General features: G+C 40.7%; 1 protein-coding gene across 1 annotated transcript in view; it reads right to left on the reverse strand.

The window, feature by feature from the left end:
• Positions 1-19,874, reverse strand: part of GABRA5 (gamma-aminobutyric acid type A receptor alpha5 subunit) — an 89,607-nt gene that overhangs the window by 1,863 nt on the left and 67,870 nt on the right. The window contains exons 7-9 of the mRNA XM_019529443.1: positions 11,376-11,519; positions 4,767-4,919; positions 2,082-2,293 (exon numbers count right to left, since the gene is read on the reverse strand). Coding sequence (XP_019384988.1) covers positions 2,082-2,293; positions 4,767-4,919; positions 11,376-11,519 — 509 coding nt within the window. The remainder of the gene's footprint in view (positions 1-2,081; positions 2,294-4,766; positions 4,920-11,375; positions 11,520-19,874) is intronic.

The following is a 19,874-nucleotide window of genomic DNA, read 5'->3' on the forward strand; positions in this document are numbered from 1 at the left end:
ACTTTTCCTTTGTACTGTTGTCTCATAGGGGATAAAATAAAAACGTTCAGTGTGGGCTTATTTGGTAAAACTTAATAGTATTAGGATATTTGAATTTCAATTTGCAGTGTGCATATATATATTTGAATTTCTGGCCATTGTGCCAGGATCCTGACCCACTGAACTCAATAAGAACTGTGCCATTGACTTCAGTCACAGTAGAAATGGACTCTACCTGGCACTACTTTTATGTTATGTCTGCTCACATCCTTAATTTTGATGATAAAAATCCACTATACCATAGCACAGTCATTTTAAGACTTGTAGTCTTTAAAGGCATCTGTTAAATCAACTTTATCTTTAGAGGTCATCAAACCATGGGTTGTGCCACTGATCCAGCCCATTCCCAATGAAGGCACTCTCTTTTGAGAGGGCATTTTTTAGCTGTTAGGAAAACTGCTTTATCTTGAGTAACTGTCCTTTGGGGTTCTTGTATCTTGAGAATATGATATAAGTGGCCTGAGAAAGTATCTTTGAATAGGGCAACACATTTATCTGGTACCTCGTTATTCCACTAAATTCTCTTTTTATTGACCACTTCTAATTTGGGGGGCTAGTTGTATAGTTTTTGGGAAGGCTCCCCTTAACATTCTAACAGAAGTTTTGGGCTAGGGACAGACTGAGCCTGAGCCTAAATTGATTCAATCTTTGCAGGTTAGTCTAACCTAGCTCGGCTGAACTGGTTTGCAACAGCACAGAGATTTCCTCTGGACTGAAGAAATTTAGGCACATGCCTGCAGTGGTTCAGGCTAGAAGCTGGGGGGAGCTAGAGCACTGTAGAAGAGAAGGTCCTCCATTCCCTTCCACAGGGCTGAGCTTAGGGGGACATATCCAGGCCCTGGCAGGATGCTCTGATTAGGGAGGGGTGTAAACCCCCATGCTGCCTGCACCATCCCAGGCTTTTCCCCATTTGCTGCTCAACAGGTGTGAGGGTTGCCAGACCCCAGCCCCAGGCTAGCACTCTGAGGTGAAGTGGGGGTGCGCAGTGCAAGTGCATGCATCTGTTGGTGATACTGAGATTTTCAATCTCCCTCTCCCTGCTTCTTCATACTTTCTGCAAACCTAACAGGAGAGGGAGCCAGCAGGGGGCTAATAACACAGCATTTATCAGCTCATCAACAAAACAAAAGCCTCTCTTATTAGTTCAAGCTCTTCTTAAACAGCTTTTTGCAAGGAAGAAACAGAGGACATTACCAGTTAACCTGTTGATTAGCTTCAAAAAACCCAAAGTGGACACTGTTTGGTCTTTGTGTCCCAGTGAAATTGGAGACACTGAGAGACACTGGACATACCCAGACACCTCCCCGCATTAGTTAGTATACCACATGCCTAGGGTCCGTGGGGTTGGAGTCCATGCTGTGGGAGATAGGAGGGAGGGAGGGAAGGAAGGAGGGGGGATCCTGCTTGAGCTGCAAGTGACAAGGGGAGGTGGGGCAAGGGGAAGCAAGGCAGACCCTGCTGTACCTGCAGTCTCCACTGGAGCTCTCGCTAAGGAGCAGAGGGGTGGGGCCAGCCCTACTCCCTGGAGTAGACAGCCCAGGCAACCCAGCCCACCCAGGGCTGCAAAGCACCTGGGATACTGGGTGACTCTTTTAATTTAAACCAGGAAGGGGTCTAAGACAGACATTACATAAACTGGTTTGACCCAAATCAGTTAAGTCTGATACTACATTCAACCAGGTTTACCTTAAACAAGTTTCAGCCATTTTGAATCTGGTTTATGTGCACTGAGCTTATGCTCTGTTGCAGGTTTAAAGCAGTTTTTTGCTCTCTTAAGCCGGTTTATGTGTAATGTCTGTCCCTAGCCTTGGAGAAAGAGAGAGAGAAATGGCCACTTTCCACACATGACAAAAATTGTATCTGATTGAACATAAGAAATCAGTATGCCCTGTAAATTGTCATCTAAAGGTCTGTGACCATTTAATACATGTTAGTTAGAAATCTTTTTCATGAAGAAGGTGCACATTATACATGCAATTATTGGTTTCAAACAGAGTCCCAGTGCTTTTTCTTATGGCTGTCAGAAAGGGTACACCAAGCACCTTGATTTTAGCAGCTTCCAAAGCCTTCTTTCCATCCCATGCCCAACTTCTCTTGGTAAAATAGTTGACTGTTGCAAATTCAATCAGTGCAGAAAACACAAAGGCATAGCACACAGCTATAAACCAGTCCATGGCAGTTGCATAGGCCACTTTTGGCAAGGAGTTGCGGGCACTGATACTTAAGGTGGTCATGGTAAGGACTGTTGTTACTCCTTTAGAAAGGAAAAAAAGAGAAAAGTAAGTTTAGTACTATTTATAAGCCTTGGGATGTTTTGTCATTTAAACCTTGGTCAAAAAAGTACTTGAGCATATCCATTTTAGAAGTCCCTGGTACGTTCTTGAACAATAGAAATTTCCCCCAAGAGGTAGGTTATAGCATACAAGCCTTTTAAAAAACAAGCCTGTGAACAAAGATTAGTTGGGAAAACCAAACTTTTCTATTTATTTTATTAACTTACTTTGATGTTTACAGCAGTTCTTACTAACACACCATAAAATCTATGTACCCTATTTACTTGATTTGAAGACAAGGTTTTTTTCTCCCCCATTCAACGTGGGGAAAAATACAAGCTTTGTCTTAGAATTGAGTATGAGACCACTCAAGCTGGGAGCTGTGGGGAGCAGCTGTGGGCTTGGCTGGGGACAGTGGCAGTGACATGCAGCTCTTCCTTCCTTGCCCAGCTTCCCTTCCCCACTGTTTCTCTTGCTGGCTGGAGCAAGCAGGCTGGAAGGAGGAACCTGTGTACTACCACAGCTGCTTCTTGCGGTGTGGGACCAGAGCAGGTCAGGACCAGTTCTGCGGCTTCTCCCATGCCTGTGTCATCTGGGAGTCAGATCACTCCAGCTGGAAGCTGTGGGGAGCAGCTGTGCAAGAAGCCCAGCTTGGCTAGGGACAACAGCAATGGCATACAGATTCCTCCCTCCCTGCTCAGCTCCCTGCTGTCCATATATGCCAGTTTTAATGCATTTGTTTGCTTAATACTTGTTAGGCTATTTTTTTGTAAATTTCTTAACAAATCCAACTTTTTTTCTACTGGATTTAAACCAAGACAGAGTACAAACTTTGTAGAACAACTGAACAGGAAAGAATATTAAAGGAAGTAAAAATAAATTTGGATGTCATTTTACCCTACAGACAGCTAATAAATCAAAATCATTAGCCATAGCTGTTGTAGGAAGTCAGAATTTCAATATTTATTTTACAATGTGAAGAAACTATGAATGAGATAATTATTAGTCATTCATTTTGAACTCTTGTAGGTACCAGATCCGGATGCACACAATGGCCAACACTCAGGGTGGAGACAGAGGTGACAATTTTTGCCTGATCTGGCCACAGAAATGGTCTATAGCCATGACCAAACACAAGTGCATGGCTGCAGACTGCTTAAAAATGGCTGATTGGGCAAAAATGTGAACACTTATTGCATGAGGATATAGATAAAGACATTTGAAAACATAGCATATTTTGTACCTCCTGTTTGCGCTGCCTGCCAGGCTCAAGCTGTTTTCAGAATGGAAGTGGGAAAAAGGAGCAGAGGGGAGTTTAGTGTGGGGGGTTTTCAGCCTCCGCTGGAGGGTGGGGTGGGAGTATTGGAGCCCCCTGAGGTAGGGGCACTCCAATTCACCCCTGCCCCCTTCAGCCAGTGCTGGAGGATCCCTAGAATGATCTCCCTCTGCTCCCTTCCCTCCCTCCTATTCTGAAAATAGTGTGGGCAGGGAGCTGCACTTCTGTCTCTGCCCTCAATGATTCCACTTGTCAAGAAAAAAACTTAAACTATTCAAGAAACCAAATTTTGTCCTCAGTATATCCATATAAACTCTGTAGATGCCACTGTATTTACATAGCTGTTCCTTAGGGAAGAATTATTTTAATCTCGTAGTAGCTGGTCTCTGTAGTGTTCCATTGATTTTTAAGCAAAACTCTCAACAGGTCCCAATAGGGAGTTTTGTATGAAAAACAGAAGCAAGATTTGACTTCCTATTAGTAGGAAATCTGCCCATTGTACAAAACTTGCTATTGCACCCCATTTCTTTTCCAGCTAGTTGTATTTCATATTTCAACAGTCTTAGGTAAAATATTTACTTACTTCTTAATAGCAATCTTCTGGTGATTATTCAAGTGATTTAGAGTTCCCAGAAGGATTTTTCTTATTATAAATTCTGCAATATGTCTACATTTTGTAAATGAGTAATTATATTAATTTGTATTTATGGTAATAGGGGTAATTGCCACTAATTAACCTCTTTATGGTTCTTCTAGATTAGCATTGTGAAAAACAAACATACCAAAACTTTTGAAGTAAAATCAGTGTTTCAAATGCCTTTCCTAGAGTTTGCATTAAATCTTCTCACACTGATGATGATAGTAGATACCATGTTATTTTGTTTTATCTAGCCAACAGTTTAGAGCTTGCTATAGTAGGCACATGAAAAAAAATAAAACAAACAGATTTGATTTCTCCTGCCCTCATTTAATTTTTGTGTAATCTCCATCAGAACTGAACCAAAGGACTAGACAACTTATCATGAAGGAACCTGTGAATTTGCATTGACACAGAACTAGGGAAAATAAAATGTCACCTGGAACAGGAAATACTATTGAGGTATTATTTTCTTGCAGAAAATTGACTATTAGACTGCTACTAACTTTTAATAAACATAACAAAGAAGTAGACTACTCACCGAAGACAGTTCTAGCAGGGACAGACTCTCTGTTTAGCCAAAATGACACTTGTGATAAAATCACAGTCATAATGCATGGAAGGTATGTCTGGATGACAAAATAACCAATCTTTCTTTTCAGGTGAAAATGTGCTGTCATAATAGTATATTCACCTAGGAGTAGAAAAAAATCAGTTGTGGGTAGAAATCAGTTTTTATTGAAAAGTAATATATCTTCTGGGTGTCTGTGCTGAGGTCTGGAAATTTCACCTCCTACTCAGGGAAACCATTCATCTTTTGATTTTTGAGCAGTCTTGGTCCATTGTGCCACAGAATACCAACATTAGGAACACAGAAGCAGTTGGATCCTGCTGATCTTTACACCTAATTTCCAAGTAACCATTGGCTAGATGCAGAACACAGTCAAACACTCCTACTGCACCAAGCTATTCTGGACCTCTTTGCATCCTTGTTCCATGGCACTGCACCTGTCTAGATTCAGAGGCTGGAACCTGTCGGTTCTAACTGATTTTCAGATATAAGCCTCCACAATGTAATGCCAAAAAGGAAACCATACCTCCAGAAAAAAGTGAGTAGGTTTGTCACACCACTACCATAAGAACCTGTACTAGGTACTTGAATCAAGGCAATTTTGGTCTCTGGAAAAACAAATTCCTCTGTCTACTTAGAGGACATTGTTGTCTTTCCTGCTCCCCCAGAAAGATCCAAATCTTGGGATATCCTGATGCCCACATAATTTACAATTAGCCATCATACATTTGGAGACTTCTGGATCAAGCTAATAGTTACTACAAGCTTATATGTTATCCTCTAAGTCAGGAGTTCTCACAGTGTGGCCTGTGATGCATTTGTACACCATTCAAGAAGGGACTTTTTAAGAATAGCCACCTTCAGCAGAACTAGCTGAGTGTATAGCCATTGACTTTTCAATAGCAATTTAGTTAAACAGTGATGCAGGATTCTCCTTATTGTAACTTTATTTATGCAAGACATATTATGTTACATCTATTGAACAGAAAGGTATTGCTGGATGGTGGATTAATTTTGTTATGTGGCCCTCAGCATGATGTCCCACCCATTAAGTGGCCTGCCATAAACAGAACTCTGATAACCCCTGCTTTAACTAGAGAGCAATATGTAACTCTTATATTGCTTGGAATACCTGAGTTTTGATATGTACTGGAATGATAGTGTGGCAAAAATATACATTTGACACCCAAATTCTGCCAGATCCTGGCACCTTTTGGCCACATCCTCTATATTCCATCTTGCCATATTTTATCTAACAAATTGTCTTCCATTGCAGGGATGAGGAATTGTTACGGCACTAGGTCTTCTCATTCTCTTTTCTTTTGGGACATTTTTGTTTTTGAAGCTGGAGTGGGGGGGGAGGGGGAGGGGGTGCACAAAAGATCCTAAGTTTGTCAACAGGATGCAAGGGGGAATCTCTGTGGTACGCAATGTGTGTGCCAGGGTACGAATGTTCATATGTACCCCTTTGTATTTACCATCTAGTAAATGGCAGTCTGCTATTGCAGAGGAAAATATATGATGAAATGGGTGTTCACTTCCACTCTTATGTTCCTGTATCCTATACTGTATTTTCTGAAGAGACAAATACTTTATAGACCTTTACTGCTTGACCTAAAAGGCTAACTACAATTCCTAGTAATAGAACTGATTATTGTCCTCTTTAGACCTGCCATTAAAGGAGGAGACATATTAGACTGAAAAAATTTGGCAGGCAGCATAGATTGTTTCTAAAAGAGAGTGAACTTGATTAGTTAGGGGAAGGACTATACATCAGGAGGGTTTTGCTTGTGTAGATATGTGGAGATATAGTGCTACACCTATATAGCACTGGTAGAGTGGATACAATTTATATCAACAAAACTACACTTCTGCCAACCTAACTTAGCCCAGCTCCTATAAGCAAAATAAATGACATTGGTAAAAACATAATTTTAGAGGTATAACTGTGCTTTCACTTGGGGATCCGACAGAACACCTAGGTCAGCCAAAGCTCTTCACTCTCATGAGTAATGTAGCTGTACTCTTAACAATTTGTAATACAGGCCTAGTCTGTGCCTTGCATCTGACATGTAAGTGTTCTGGATTCTATCTTCAGCTTGTGCAACCTCTCAGTAATGGATGAGACTGCGGGCCACTTTGAGGCAGATGTGATCATTCCACCTGCATGCCAGTGCTGTTCCTACCCAGTGATAGTAAAACATCAAAGGGAAACTCTGATGTAAGGTGTATCCCCTTGCCTTACCTATGACTAGTCCTCTGAAGGTGTGGGGAGGTTGTGATGGGGAAAGTCAGCAAAGACTTGAGGAAAGGAGCAACGTGAAAACTGCCAAACACCTTCAGTCTAGAAAGACTGCCTTGCCTTGTAGGTACAGAGAGGGTGGTGACTTTTAAAATACCTGTCTGACTTTTATGAATATTCTCTTCAATCAGCTGCTCCCAGAATGCTGTCTAGAGCTCTCACAAGGCCCCTTTAAGACTATTTCAGTATCTCTACATAAATGTATTCCTTAAAACCACCCAAAATTAAATGTGGAGCTGAATGTAGTTGCCTTCTTTGGTGACCAGAGCACCTGTTACTCTGCCAGGACCTGCCCAGGCTGCCTGTGAGTTTCAAGATGAAGTTTAAGGGCTTGAATTTGATTTAGAAATTCCTAAACAGTTTAGCACTTACCTAGTGTAGAGACTGTCTCAGCCTTTGTTCTGGGGGAAGAACCTTCTTCTGGCTTGTCACTTTCTTGTGAAAAGGTTTGCTGAAGAGGGATGGGGAGAGGGAGAAGGTCTGGTGTGAAATTGGGTAGTTTATCCCTACTGGATAATCTCCAATACACATTGATTGGTAGTAATCCCACACCAGACATCATGGCCCTTTTTGTGCTCTAGACAGGGCTGCACTTGCTCTCTGTTTAGCAGGATTAATCTGTGGATTGGTGCCAAAAATATGCTGGATCAAGCAGAGTCCACAAATGAGATATATTTTTCAAGATGCAACTGCACAGTGGTATGTTGAAGCCTGTATTTTGCCACTCAGTTACGTGTGGCAGCATAGGATGTCTAATTTGATGGTACAGTTCACAGGGTGGAGTCAAAAACAGATAGAAACCATCAGATAATAGATGTTGCTATGCTATGATAAAAAGACAACTGGAGGTCAGCCTTTTTTTAAAAACACAGAGACCTAGTCCCCACATTTAAAACCTTTTGTGGCCAATTCCTGCCACAATTTGTTATGCAGAATCAAGACACTAACCCCTCCACTAGTGATGCCAACATTGAGCATCTAGTCATTTTCCAACAAGCACCTTTGTACTGTCTCCTGTTCTGCCCTTATACTGGGAAGAAGCTGGTTTATAAAATCAACATTTTCCCTCCTGCAGTTATGATGCCTAGGAAAAAAATCAGCAATAATTGGGCACCTAGTGCTTTGGCCACAGCTCATCATGGGGACCCAGGTGTCAAATCTATTTTTGAGGCACTGCTGCACAAGACTGTAGGAACTGGCAGGATAAGTGCCCTGGATTTGTTTTTGTGTGCTCATGTGCCAAGAGCAGTTGTGCATGGATAAGTTGGACATTTCTGTATCTACAAAATGGAATTAGGATGACTGGGTATAAAAACTGACAGGTTCATGTGTTTTTGTAGTGCTGTGATGCTCTACAGAAGTCCAGCATTTTGTAGTGTAGTAGGAGAATCCAATCATGTTCTCTAGTCAGGTTACTGAATTTGGGGATTTGAATGCAGAAATCAGCAGGATCTGGCAGAATCTATGTCTTGGGCCTGGGTTTTTGTAGTATTTCAATTGCAGAATGTGCTGGGGATTGGGATATTTTAGTGAACTAAGCACAGTTTGCCATATTTTGTAGTCCAGAGGTAGAATTTTGTGGGGCAATAAGCAGGCTCTATCTCCTGTTCTAGGTATCTGAGAAGAATTAATGCCTTGCCTCCATCACTTTTTAGCCCTGGGGTGTAAGAAGTGAGGGTTGTTTGGTGCAGTGTAAGTAGCTGCATGTGTCTGCATTTAGGATATGGAATTTTGAATCTTGGGTTCAGATACTGGCAGGTCCAGCAGACCTTGGTTTTTGCAGCATCATTAAGCCGGGCCGTGCAGGGTTTGGGGATGTTTCAGTGCAATAAGCATGGAGTGACTACATGTGACTGTCACAAAGAATTTAATGGATTGTTTACAAAAAAATCAACTGAATCCATGTCCCAGATTTAAGCTTTTTGCATTACTGCAAGACATGTCAGTTTCTTAGGAATGTTTGAAGCAATACAAATAATTAAATAACTTTTCTATTTGGCACTGAAACATGGGAGCTTGGGGGCAAAAAGCAGTTGGATCTACCTGGATCTATGTGTTGGTTCAATGTGGCACCAATAAAGTATTACAGTTTCCAGGGTTGGTGGGTCCAAGAGTATGACTCAGGTGCAAAAATCTGCAGTATCCAGCAGGATTGGTTTACAACCAGCCTTCATTGTTGTCTGAAAAGCCTGTCTTTGAATCAATAGCAATAAAGACATTGTGGTATGTGAAATTTGGATCTAAACAAACACTTCCTTGTGGAGCTACAGGGGTTGTGGGTTTCCCATGTGTCTCCAAACATATAGAAGAGATCCTAACAGTTGGATTGTGCAGTAGTGATTTGTTTTTCATTTCCACAATCACCAGTTCTGTTAGAAGGAAGAAATGCCTTAAGCATCCATTCATAAGGAACCCTGATTACTAGCCTACTGCGAGCTTGATGAAGTCCAGAAAATCTATTGCTGACTGATGCTTTCCCTGCGTAAAATCGGATTTTTGTATTTTGTTAATCCCTGGTTACAATCTGTGTCCTGCTCTTTGTGATCTACCCTGCAATCAGAAATCAGCCAGCCCAGCTGTAACACAGGACAACATGCATATAACATTTTGAAACTGGAAAGCAGTCATGTATTAGCCTAACTTTTAGAAAACAGGAGAGAGGTGTGTACCGGGCACAAACTTTTGGATTCCTATAATGAGTCTGCTGTTTTGGTGGATTAAAGAGTTACAAGGCATCCTCACAAACACAGCTGAGCGTGACAAGTGACCTGGAGCTGACATTCTTGGAGTGCTTGCTGCCTGTTTTGGATTGTTTCCTTGATCCAAGGAGGAGGATACATTTCCAGGACATGTCCCAGTACCTCCTCTGGACCTTTTGCCTGACAATACTGAAAGTAAAAGGAGAGCTACCGTTCATTGCAGAAAACAATGCAGCTATGTTGGTGAACTGGTAAGAAACCAAATGTTTTTGTTCTTTAATGAGAGACAGTTCACTTTCCTCTTGAGACTTGTTGCTGTTATGGAAGTTACTGTCATTCTTTCTATATTGACATCTTTACATCTGATTGATTTTTTGGTTTGTCTAGTAGCTGTTTGATGGATATTAAAAGTGAGGGTAGAGCTTGCTACAGGAAAGGATGGAAACCTTGTTTAGTAGCTGCCCTGTACTGTACAAGGTTGTCCTTGCTTTGTGATTTTTGAAGAATTAGCAGCAAATACAGGTGAGCTCTGAGTAGGTCCCATCTTCAGCATGTCTATTTGATTGGTTGATTTTGAAAGGAAAGCATTTAACACCTGCCGTTCTTGATCCTAACAACCTGTATTTGCATGTAGGGGTGTGTGTGTGTGTTTATGTATGCATGTGTGTGTACATGCATGCTTGAAGCCTCTTTCTCCTAAGTCTCTCTCTTGAGGATATTTGCCAATCTGGTATATTCTCCTCCTGATCCTGAATTAGGCCTCAGAGGACGTAATTTTCAGCTAATGACAAGAAGGGCCTGTGTCTCCCTTGATTACCTTTTGGTGATTTGCTATTTTTTACATAGAGTATTGTTCAAATGTGTTCTATAAAAGCTCACTGAAAATGAAGGAAGCGTGGAAAACTGTTGTTTAAAGGCAGGATATTTTGTTTCCAATCACGGGAGACTGTGCTTTCCATTCTATTAATACTCTCAAGACATGTGTATTATATAACCTGTTAAAGCCTGTATATTGCAGAAACCACATGACTCACAGGTCCAGTCTGGCTTCATCTCTCCCCCCTCAAGCCTCACAGTAGTCTCACCAATCACAGCCCTCAGCTGCTCTGATATGGAAGCCTTATGAAGGAGGGGGAGGGGCTCACATGGGTTGCTGGCTGGCATTAAAGCTTCTTTGTCTCCCAAGTGCTGCCACATCTGGCACTTCCATTTCCAGTTACAGAGGAAATGGGACTCCTTGGAGCTAGCACCTCCCCTCTCCTGGACATGCAGCAACAAAACAGCTGCCTCCAAATGGTTTTGTCTAACAAATCATTTTAAAGCTAGGATTGAGATAGAAGAAATGGGGTCGTTCTTTTAGTAAGGGGATAAGCCAACAATAGTGCTCGCAGCTTCAAAAAATGTAGTTGCTAAAGACCTACAGACAATTCCCAAATCTCCCTGGCAAGCAGCCAGGAGCCTACAGTACTTTCCCAACACCCCCACTCAGCAGCTGGGAGCTTCTCCTTCGGGCATGTCCCCAGTGCAGCCGCTTTTCCTGTTAATATTTATGTGGTAGAAAGTTGCATTCTTCCACACCTGTACTGGTACTGATGTTTTCAGTTCCTACAGTTTGTCCGATCAGATGATACTGGTTGAGTCGTGAACCGTCTTCTGCCACCACCACAGATGTAGTAGTACTATTAGTCCAGACATAGATCACTTCAGAATTGGGATAAGCATCTAGTAATGAGGGGAAAAAGGGACATATTAAACCGAGCATAATTTTCTGGTGTATTGGGGAGCCAATCTTTTTAGCAGGCATGCCACAAAATTAGCCCTGCACCATCCCTGAGTGCCATTCTGAACTCCTTCCTCTGCCCAATCTGCTACTTTGCTTTCTTCCCCTTGCCCTGTGCTCCGTGCCTGATCTGCTGCTCTGCTTTTTATTTTCTCCTTTTTTTCCTTACCCAATCCCGCTGATCTACTTTCTGCTTCCATGCCCCTGTGCTGCCTGCCCACTCCTCTGTCTGCCATGTGCCATACATAGAGGTTGCCTGTACCACTTGTGGCATACCTGCCTCAAGTTGGCTACCCCTGTTCTAGTGTACAGATTTTTAGGAGGGGGGCAGGGAAAGAGGAGTGACAGTGAGTGGGTGAAAACAAAAAGATGATATGACAGTGTTCCCATATGTCCAGCTCAAAAAGTATTAGGTGACAGCCCTGTGATATAACAGATGCGTGGGAAAGCACTATAAATATAATTCTTCAGGGCCATTTGATTTGGGAGAGGTTTTGACTTGAAGAGCTTGCTGTACTCAACTAGTTTGCAAATCATGGAGGTAAACAGAAAAGCACTTCTCTGTTGTAATGGCTTTTTCTAGCACCTTTACATTTGGAGTCGCTTGGGCATACTCAGTGCCTAGGAATCCATGGAATGTCCGTGTCTCAACACATTTTCAAAATAAAATATAGGTATGGGCCAGTGTGTTTCAGGGAAAGTTAATGTGGATGTGAGGAGGCTAGTGCATGTGTATGAGGGACAGAAAGAGAGAGCAAGAAGGGATTTCTCTCCACTTAATAATCTTTATTTGGAAGTTGTAGGAATGTAACTATGAAATCAGTGTTAGTGTTGCCAATTCATATGATTTTATTACGAGTCTTACTTCACAATAATGCTTTTTTCAGCCCCATGACCTGGAGTAATGTTATTATAGGAAAATCTCAGCTTTCATTAAAAAAAAAAGGGAGAACAGAAAAAATAACAACCCTTAAGGCTACAAGAAAAATCTTAAAACTTAGAACAGTAAGACCTTAAGAAACAGAAGGAAATAAAGAAGTGCCAACATTTATTATTAAAAATGTCACTTTTTAAAGCCGCTTTCCTCATGTCTACAGTATCTAGCTCATAATCTTTGAATGTTTTCAAACAGGATTATTGCAGTGAAGTTGCAAGGACTAATTTTTACCAAAACCCCTAAGAAACTGGCAACTAAGCCATCAACTTGTAAAAGCTATTCTTCCCCCAGAAAGATAGTGGCTACTGTCATAAAACCTGAAGGAGGTGTACTTGCAGACATTAAACAGCTCAACTTGGTTCCTCACATCAGGTCAGCAGAAATTTCATGTAAAAGTTTTTTTCTATCCTTAAATATACAGAGAATTTATTCAACCTAAAAATATAGGAAGAGTTGAGGCAGATAGATATGGGATCAATATGGAACAGCCAAGAGGGAACTATGATGTGCAGTCGATATTCCAGGCCCAGGAGAGCTCTTTGTTACAATACTGCCGTGCAACTGAATAAATGCTTCATCTACAAAAGTCATTCCCTCTAGAAATACTACTAATTCATCTCTGTTTATGGATGAGTTATCTTTGGGGCACAGAATAAGACACATGAAGATCAATATTGTTCAATATACTCCACACAGATATCAAAAGAAAAATAAATTGGACATTGCACTTAATATAAGTTAATTGGCAGGTGTGTCCACATCCTTTTCAGCTCTAACATGGCCATATGTATTTTACTGCTACAAGATTTGCACTGGAAATTACCCTTTGCTGTAAGAATTGTGCACCAATTGTCTAATATATCAGTACAAAATATCAGTCTCTACATTACGGTTGTGAAGAAAACCTCAAGAACATGAACTCGAATAAAAATTGGAGTGACTACCTGAGTCTAGAAAGTCTGAAGAATAGCTCTGAGAGGTATAAGCTGCCTTATGTACTTTAGTAGGGTATGAACAGTGTTGATTATATTATTTCTAGTCTTTTAGAAGAAATATCCAGCTATTATATGCTAATCCCACAATCTCAGACTGCCTGACACTCCTCCACAGATGCCAAAAACTCCAATTACTCTCTACCTAACTGCCAAAACCTCCAGCTTTGTCTCTGAGAACTTATGAAACGTAATTACGCATTGTCATATTGAAAACTGAAAGTGTAGGAGTAGTCTAGAATAAAATTAATGCACTATCAAGAAAAAGCAGATCCTGATTGTGTTATTCATTATCATATTGAATTGAATAAAACCTGTTTTTCTAGTTATATAACGAGTCCACATTTTACCTCACTGTAGTATTAGGCAGTCAGCAGCAATTCTTATCTGTTGCTCTCTGGCAGAAGCTACAATCGTCAAGGCACTGAACATCTGGACATGGTCTGGCTTTTTGATTCTGCCTCCGTTGTCTAAAAGGGGAATAGTAGGTCATGGGCAGCCTCCACTCCTCTATGCTCTTGTCTAGGCGTATGCACCCAAGGTCTTGGTGACTAAACCTATTATGCATATACCATGATGTAAAGGATTGACAGTTGCCTACTAATGCTTTTATAAGGCTTTTTATCTGGCATGCCAGTGTATCAACTTAGGCCCACATCATGAATGGTTAAGAGAACTTTTGAATTTGAAAAGTACAAGAAATGTTAGATTATAATTTCTCATTCTTCTCTGTACAAGTGCCTATCAGGTAGATAGGGTAGTTTTCAGCAGAACATAACTGGTGATAAAATGAAGTAAAAGATTCAAGGCCAATAAGCTACTGGCCTAGTAGGTTACTCAAAACATATCCCAATTTAGGACAAACATATTTTTTTAATTCTCCCAGGCAAAGAAATCAGCTTCATTTGATATTCTTTATAACAATATTTATGAAATCCTAAAGAAGAAAAACCCGTTAAATACTCATCCCTATTTTCAGTTTTTTCCATCAAAAAACAGGAAAATATAAAAGAATCTATACAAAATAAAGAAGTGTATGAAACTATTATAACCTTAAAAAAGTATGTCAGCTAATAGTTGCTTCCCACAGGCATTTCCTACCTGGTAGAATGCTTATCACCTACCAAAGCAATGAAAAGAAGTACTTTCTTTTGGTGTCTCTTGGTTAATGATCCATATTACAGTTTTCTGCATCCTAAAATGTAACAAGCTCACCACAAATGAAAAAAATCCTTTATTTCTTCCCATTAATGTGGATGTTAAGATTCTTATAAAAGGTCACCAGTTCTTCTCTACTTGTTTAATGGAATGGAGCAACAAGCATAGAGGATTGTCAGAAAAAGGGCTGTTTTTAGAAAACAGGAGACTGTACTTATGACAAGCAAAATGACAGCCTAGAAAGGGTTAACTGATCTGTTGTCGCGTGGCTGGGCAGGATATATAAGGAACAGAAAGTGAAGCCCTGGAGCTAAAAGTGTGTTCTGTTTTCCCTTGGTTAAGGGAAGTAAGGGAAAAGCTTTTGAGACAGTAGCCAGCACTGGGTTACTGAGAAGCTCTTTCATGTTATTTGTGGTTTAATTGTATCCTGAAGCAAGGCCTTTAAAGGACATGGGTGTAGCTTTGCTTCTCTTCTCAGGCTGGTAAAACAGCCGCTCAGTATTTGGTTTTAGCTCTACAGCATACTCCTTTCAACCAATTTGCAGGTGTTCTATCAGAAATGGTATTATCATCTTGTCATGGTATTGTCTCTCCATTCTCAACAGTGCTCAACAGACAGATAGTACTGCTAACCCAGTATTAGCTAAGCACTTTTTCCTCCCACCAACTCTGAACTCCATCTTGAAAGAATATTGATGGGAAGTTGCTAGCTGCATGGGAGCATGATTCTTGCCAGCATCATAATGTTACCTTAAGAGGGCACTTGAATCTGGAGAGCCTCAAGTACAATGTTGCACCATATTGGCCTTATGCCTACTTGGATCAACTCCTTCCATCTCTTTATTTGTAATATTTTTGCAGCAAGAACAGCAACAACAACAACGAACTGAAAAACCCTGAAGTCAAGACTGAGTTTCTGGGCCTCTATGCAAAAACACAGATGGGAATAATTTATGTTCTAACCCACGAGTCAGTGGGAGTTGGGTGTGAGAATTATTTCTGGCACCTGACCTTAATTTAGCACTCAACTAAACATAATAATAAATATCACATGTCTGCTTCATGCCCAGTCTGTATGGTTACATGCCAAGGTGAGCCAACAGAAAACAATTCAAGAAGAATTTTATAAGCTTACAGAAAACTTAATATCTAGCCACATTTCTACATCCTGTCAATACATAGTGTGAGGTGCTTATGATAATGGACAACTTACAATCAAACCATAATCAAAATACTTTAAAAAAGTAAACTAGTAACAAGCAGTACTGAAAAACTAGTTTGGCTTATCTTGATTGCTCATTGTATCTCTCTAGCTACATTCCCAGACTCTGCTTATTGTCATGATACTGAGTCCATGAAATTGGCTGTCCCTGACATGGTACAATCAGGTATCTTGGCTAATCTTGATGCTGTTACTTATTCCTATTAAGAGTACTTAATCTAAAGTAATCTAGAGTAATCTAAAGTATAGATCCAGGGCTGTTGATTAGATGTACATAAATTATCTGTTTACTCAGATGCTTTAAAGATAAAGAATTTTACTTTATTTTATCTAAATTGTTGGGATTCTAATATCTCTTTCTGGTAAAGTTTTGAAGTATAAAAGTAATTATTCTTATTGAACTGAGTTTCATTTGCCTTAAAAACATGGAATGTGAATGGTAAAAAAACGATTCCAGGCCAACCCCCTAAAAGTTATGAATTACAGTATCTAAGTTCTTCATTGGTCCTAGCCTGTAGTTAATAGTTCTGCTGAAAACAGTTAAATCAGAACACAATCCAGATCACACTACATTACCAGGTAAAAGAAGAGAAAATGTAATCAAAATACAGCTTTTTATATAAACTAACCACATGATTGAACATATAGCTGAAGCAGGGCTATGGGGAACAGCTGTTTTTTTAACAGTCAGTAGTCAATATAAAACTCAGGCTTCAGGCAAGAGAACATGTCCATGCACATGGCAAACCTAAAATAAAGATTTTTCATTAGTATACTGATTTACTCTACTGACTCTAATGGGATTTGGGGGTTCACAAACAGTACCTCAGGAATCTGGAATAATTTAAATTAAATGTGATCAACTAGCCTTGAAACATGCACAGAATTTGAACATGTACTTTAGATTGAGCACAGTTATGTGACAGCAATATAAACAGTTTTTTACATGTTCAGTTGCAAGGGGCTAAAGTGGAAAAAACTCGTAATTTTAGGCTACTAAAATCATTATTTCTGTCCTTCCATAGGTTAAAAAGAAAAAAATACCTGGAATGCTAGCAATAATGTTTTGTATGTTTCATCTAAAAAGGGTTTTCTTAGCTCCTTGCCTTTCCTTTCTACAAGAGATGGGACAGAACATTTTAAAATGTTAGACAGCTCTCATGAGACTTCATTACTAAGCAACACTGAGATACCTCAGTGACTGGCACTGTAAAAAACCCTAAAACTGACAGAAATGGCTCAAAGATTGATTGCAGTGGCTTCCATATCTTGCAATGATGGAATGGCACATGATGTATTTTTTTACTCTAAAAATAAATGGAACTATTTACTGCATTATATATGAGGATAAACAAGTCTGACATTGGTTTAGTGTTAGCAGCCCTCTTTTTTGAGTCTTACTCACTTATTTTTTGCTTTCCCTAGTGATCTTCCAGCTTCACTTGGTAGGTAGTTACATGAAAAGCTCAGTTTTCCTGAAAAAGATTTTCTAACTCTCAGGTTTGGGGAAAGTACTGAAAATGTAACCTCATTACACTCTATAGGCATGTATAGAAGTGTTCCATGCACATTTTACAGCATTGTAATTTAGAGCACTTATTATAGCACTATAGTTACAGCACTCTTAAACAGGAGAGAAGTACAGGTTGGGGTGGGGAGACTCTGAGCCTTCCTGCACTTTTCAAGCTAGGAGGCAGGGGCCGCTCTGTAGCTTCTTGGGCTAGGGGCAGACATTACACATAAACCAGTTTAAGTGATAAGAAAATGGTTTAAACCTGTAACAGAATAGATGTTCAGTAAACATAAACCAGTTTGAAAATGGCTGAGACTGGTTAGAGATAAACCTGGTTGAATGTAGGACCAGATTTAACTGATTTGGCTCAAACCACTTTATGCAATGCCTGTCCCAGACCCCTTGCTGGTTTAAGATAAGCCAGACTCCCCCAGCATCCTGGCATGCTCTCTGGGCTGGGCGGGGCTCTCTGCCCCACAGCAGGGCAGGCCCCTCCCCCTCCTCCTTCACTGGAGCTCCAGTAGAGACTGCAGGTACAGCAGGGTTTGCTTGGCTTCCCCCTGCCCTGTCTCCTCCCCTTCCCCCACTGCTTGCTGCTCAAGCAGGAATCCCACCCCTACCATCTCCCACAGCACAGACCCCAGCCCCACAGACCCTAGGCACATGGTATGCTAGCTAATGCCGAGAAATGTCTGTGTGTGTGTCTCCAGTTTCACTGGAACAAGCAGACAGAACAGTGACTGCTTGGAGCTTTTTGGAGCTAACCAACAGGTCAGCTGGTAAGCTGTTTAAGAAGAGTTTGAATTAATGGAGATAGGCTATTGTTTTGTTGATGGGGTGATAACCACTGTTATCAGCCGCCTGTTGGCTTGCTTGCCTGTCAGTTTGATCCAGACAGTATAAAGAAGCAGGGAAGGAGATTGAAAAGCTCCATATCATCAACAGACGCATGCACTGCACACACCCACTTGCCTCAGAGTGCAGCCCAGGGCTGGGATCTGGCAACACTCCCACCCCCTCAGCAGCCAACAGGCAAAAACCTGGGATAGTGTAGGCAGACCTCCCTAATCAGAGGTCCCACCCCAGCCTAGCTAAGACCCGCCACTATGGCAGCACTACGGCAGGGAAGGGAGGACTGCTCTAGCACCTCCCAGCTTCTAGCCTAAGCCACTGCGGGCATGTGCCTGAATTTCCTCAGTCCAGAGAGAATGTTTGTACGGTTACAAACTGGTTCAGCCTAGCTACGTTAGACCAACCTGCAAAGGTTGAATTAATTCGGGCTCATGCTTTTTGAATGTCTGTCCTTAGTCCTGGGACTTCTCCACTGGTTAGAAATTTAACCAGAGTACAGGAATTATTTAAAGCACTGTAGGTTGCTAAAGTGCTGTAAAATATAGTGCTTCAAATTTAATATGTCATTTAACAAAGGTTAATTTAAAGTGCTGTATCCATTTGTAAGGCTGTGCATTTCTGTTAAGTCATCACAAAAATGCACTTTAAATTGCAAAAAAGCAACTTCTGTACACACCTTATATTGTTTCAAAAACTAGTATTCAAATGTAAAGCACAGAGAATATAGTAACATTTTAAAAAAACATTAAATTGTCTCAAAAATCTTATGATTTGGGGGTCCAGTTAATTTTTTTTGAATGATCAGGATAGGCAGTGCTGGTAGATCATTAAAAAAAAAAAGTTAACTACACAAAACCTTGATGATAAACTAAATCTAAGACGTGCCAATTCTTATGAAAATGAACTAATTACATCTCTAAGGTACCATTCTGCCATGCTTTTACCATAAATAAGTTCTGTTTATTGTGGCAATGATTTAGGCACAGCTTGGCATAGGAGCCTAGTCTGAACCAAATAAAACTGCTTTTGGATGATTCCAAGATGGAGCAATTTTGTCCACCATCTGTAAAAAAGCTGTGGTATATTCCCTATTATACAGCTGGTCACCTCTATAGGCTAGAGTCAGTGGCAGCACATTGAACCATAATGGCCCCATCTCTCTCTTTTTGCTTTGCTTCAATGAGAAAATAATTAGAGAGTAGTCCGTACAATCCCCTTACATACAAGTGCTGCAGTTCTGTTTAGCCTCTAACACCAGAGTGGGCAAAATGTGGCCCGTGGGCTGGATGAGGCCTGCCAGGTCATTCTATCTGGCCTACGGGGCCCCTAAAAAATTTAGAAAATTAATACTTATCTGCCTCTGGCTGCCTGTCATGAGGCCCTCAATGGCTTGCCAAAACTCAGTAAGCGGCCCTCTGCCTGAAATAATTGCTTGCCCCTGCTCTAACATTTTCCCTTTCCGTTGCTTATCCATATACAGTTAGTCAGATTCTAGGCAATGGTCCAGATCTGACATGAACCCCAGAAGTCTAAACATTAACTAACAATGCACGGGTGCACCAAGAATGGCATATTAAAGACATATTGAATCGTGTAATCTGAGATATATCTCATTAAACTACA

The sequence above is a fragment of the Crocodylus porosus genome, unplaced genomic scaffold (genome assembly GCF_001723895.1).
Source record: "Crocodylus porosus isolate Cpor-Errol unplaced genomic scaffold, CroPor_comp1, whole genome shotgun sequence".
NCBI classification, from domain to species: domain Eukaryota; kingdom Metazoa; phylum Chordata; order Crocodylia; family Crocodylidae; genus Crocodylus; species Crocodylus porosus.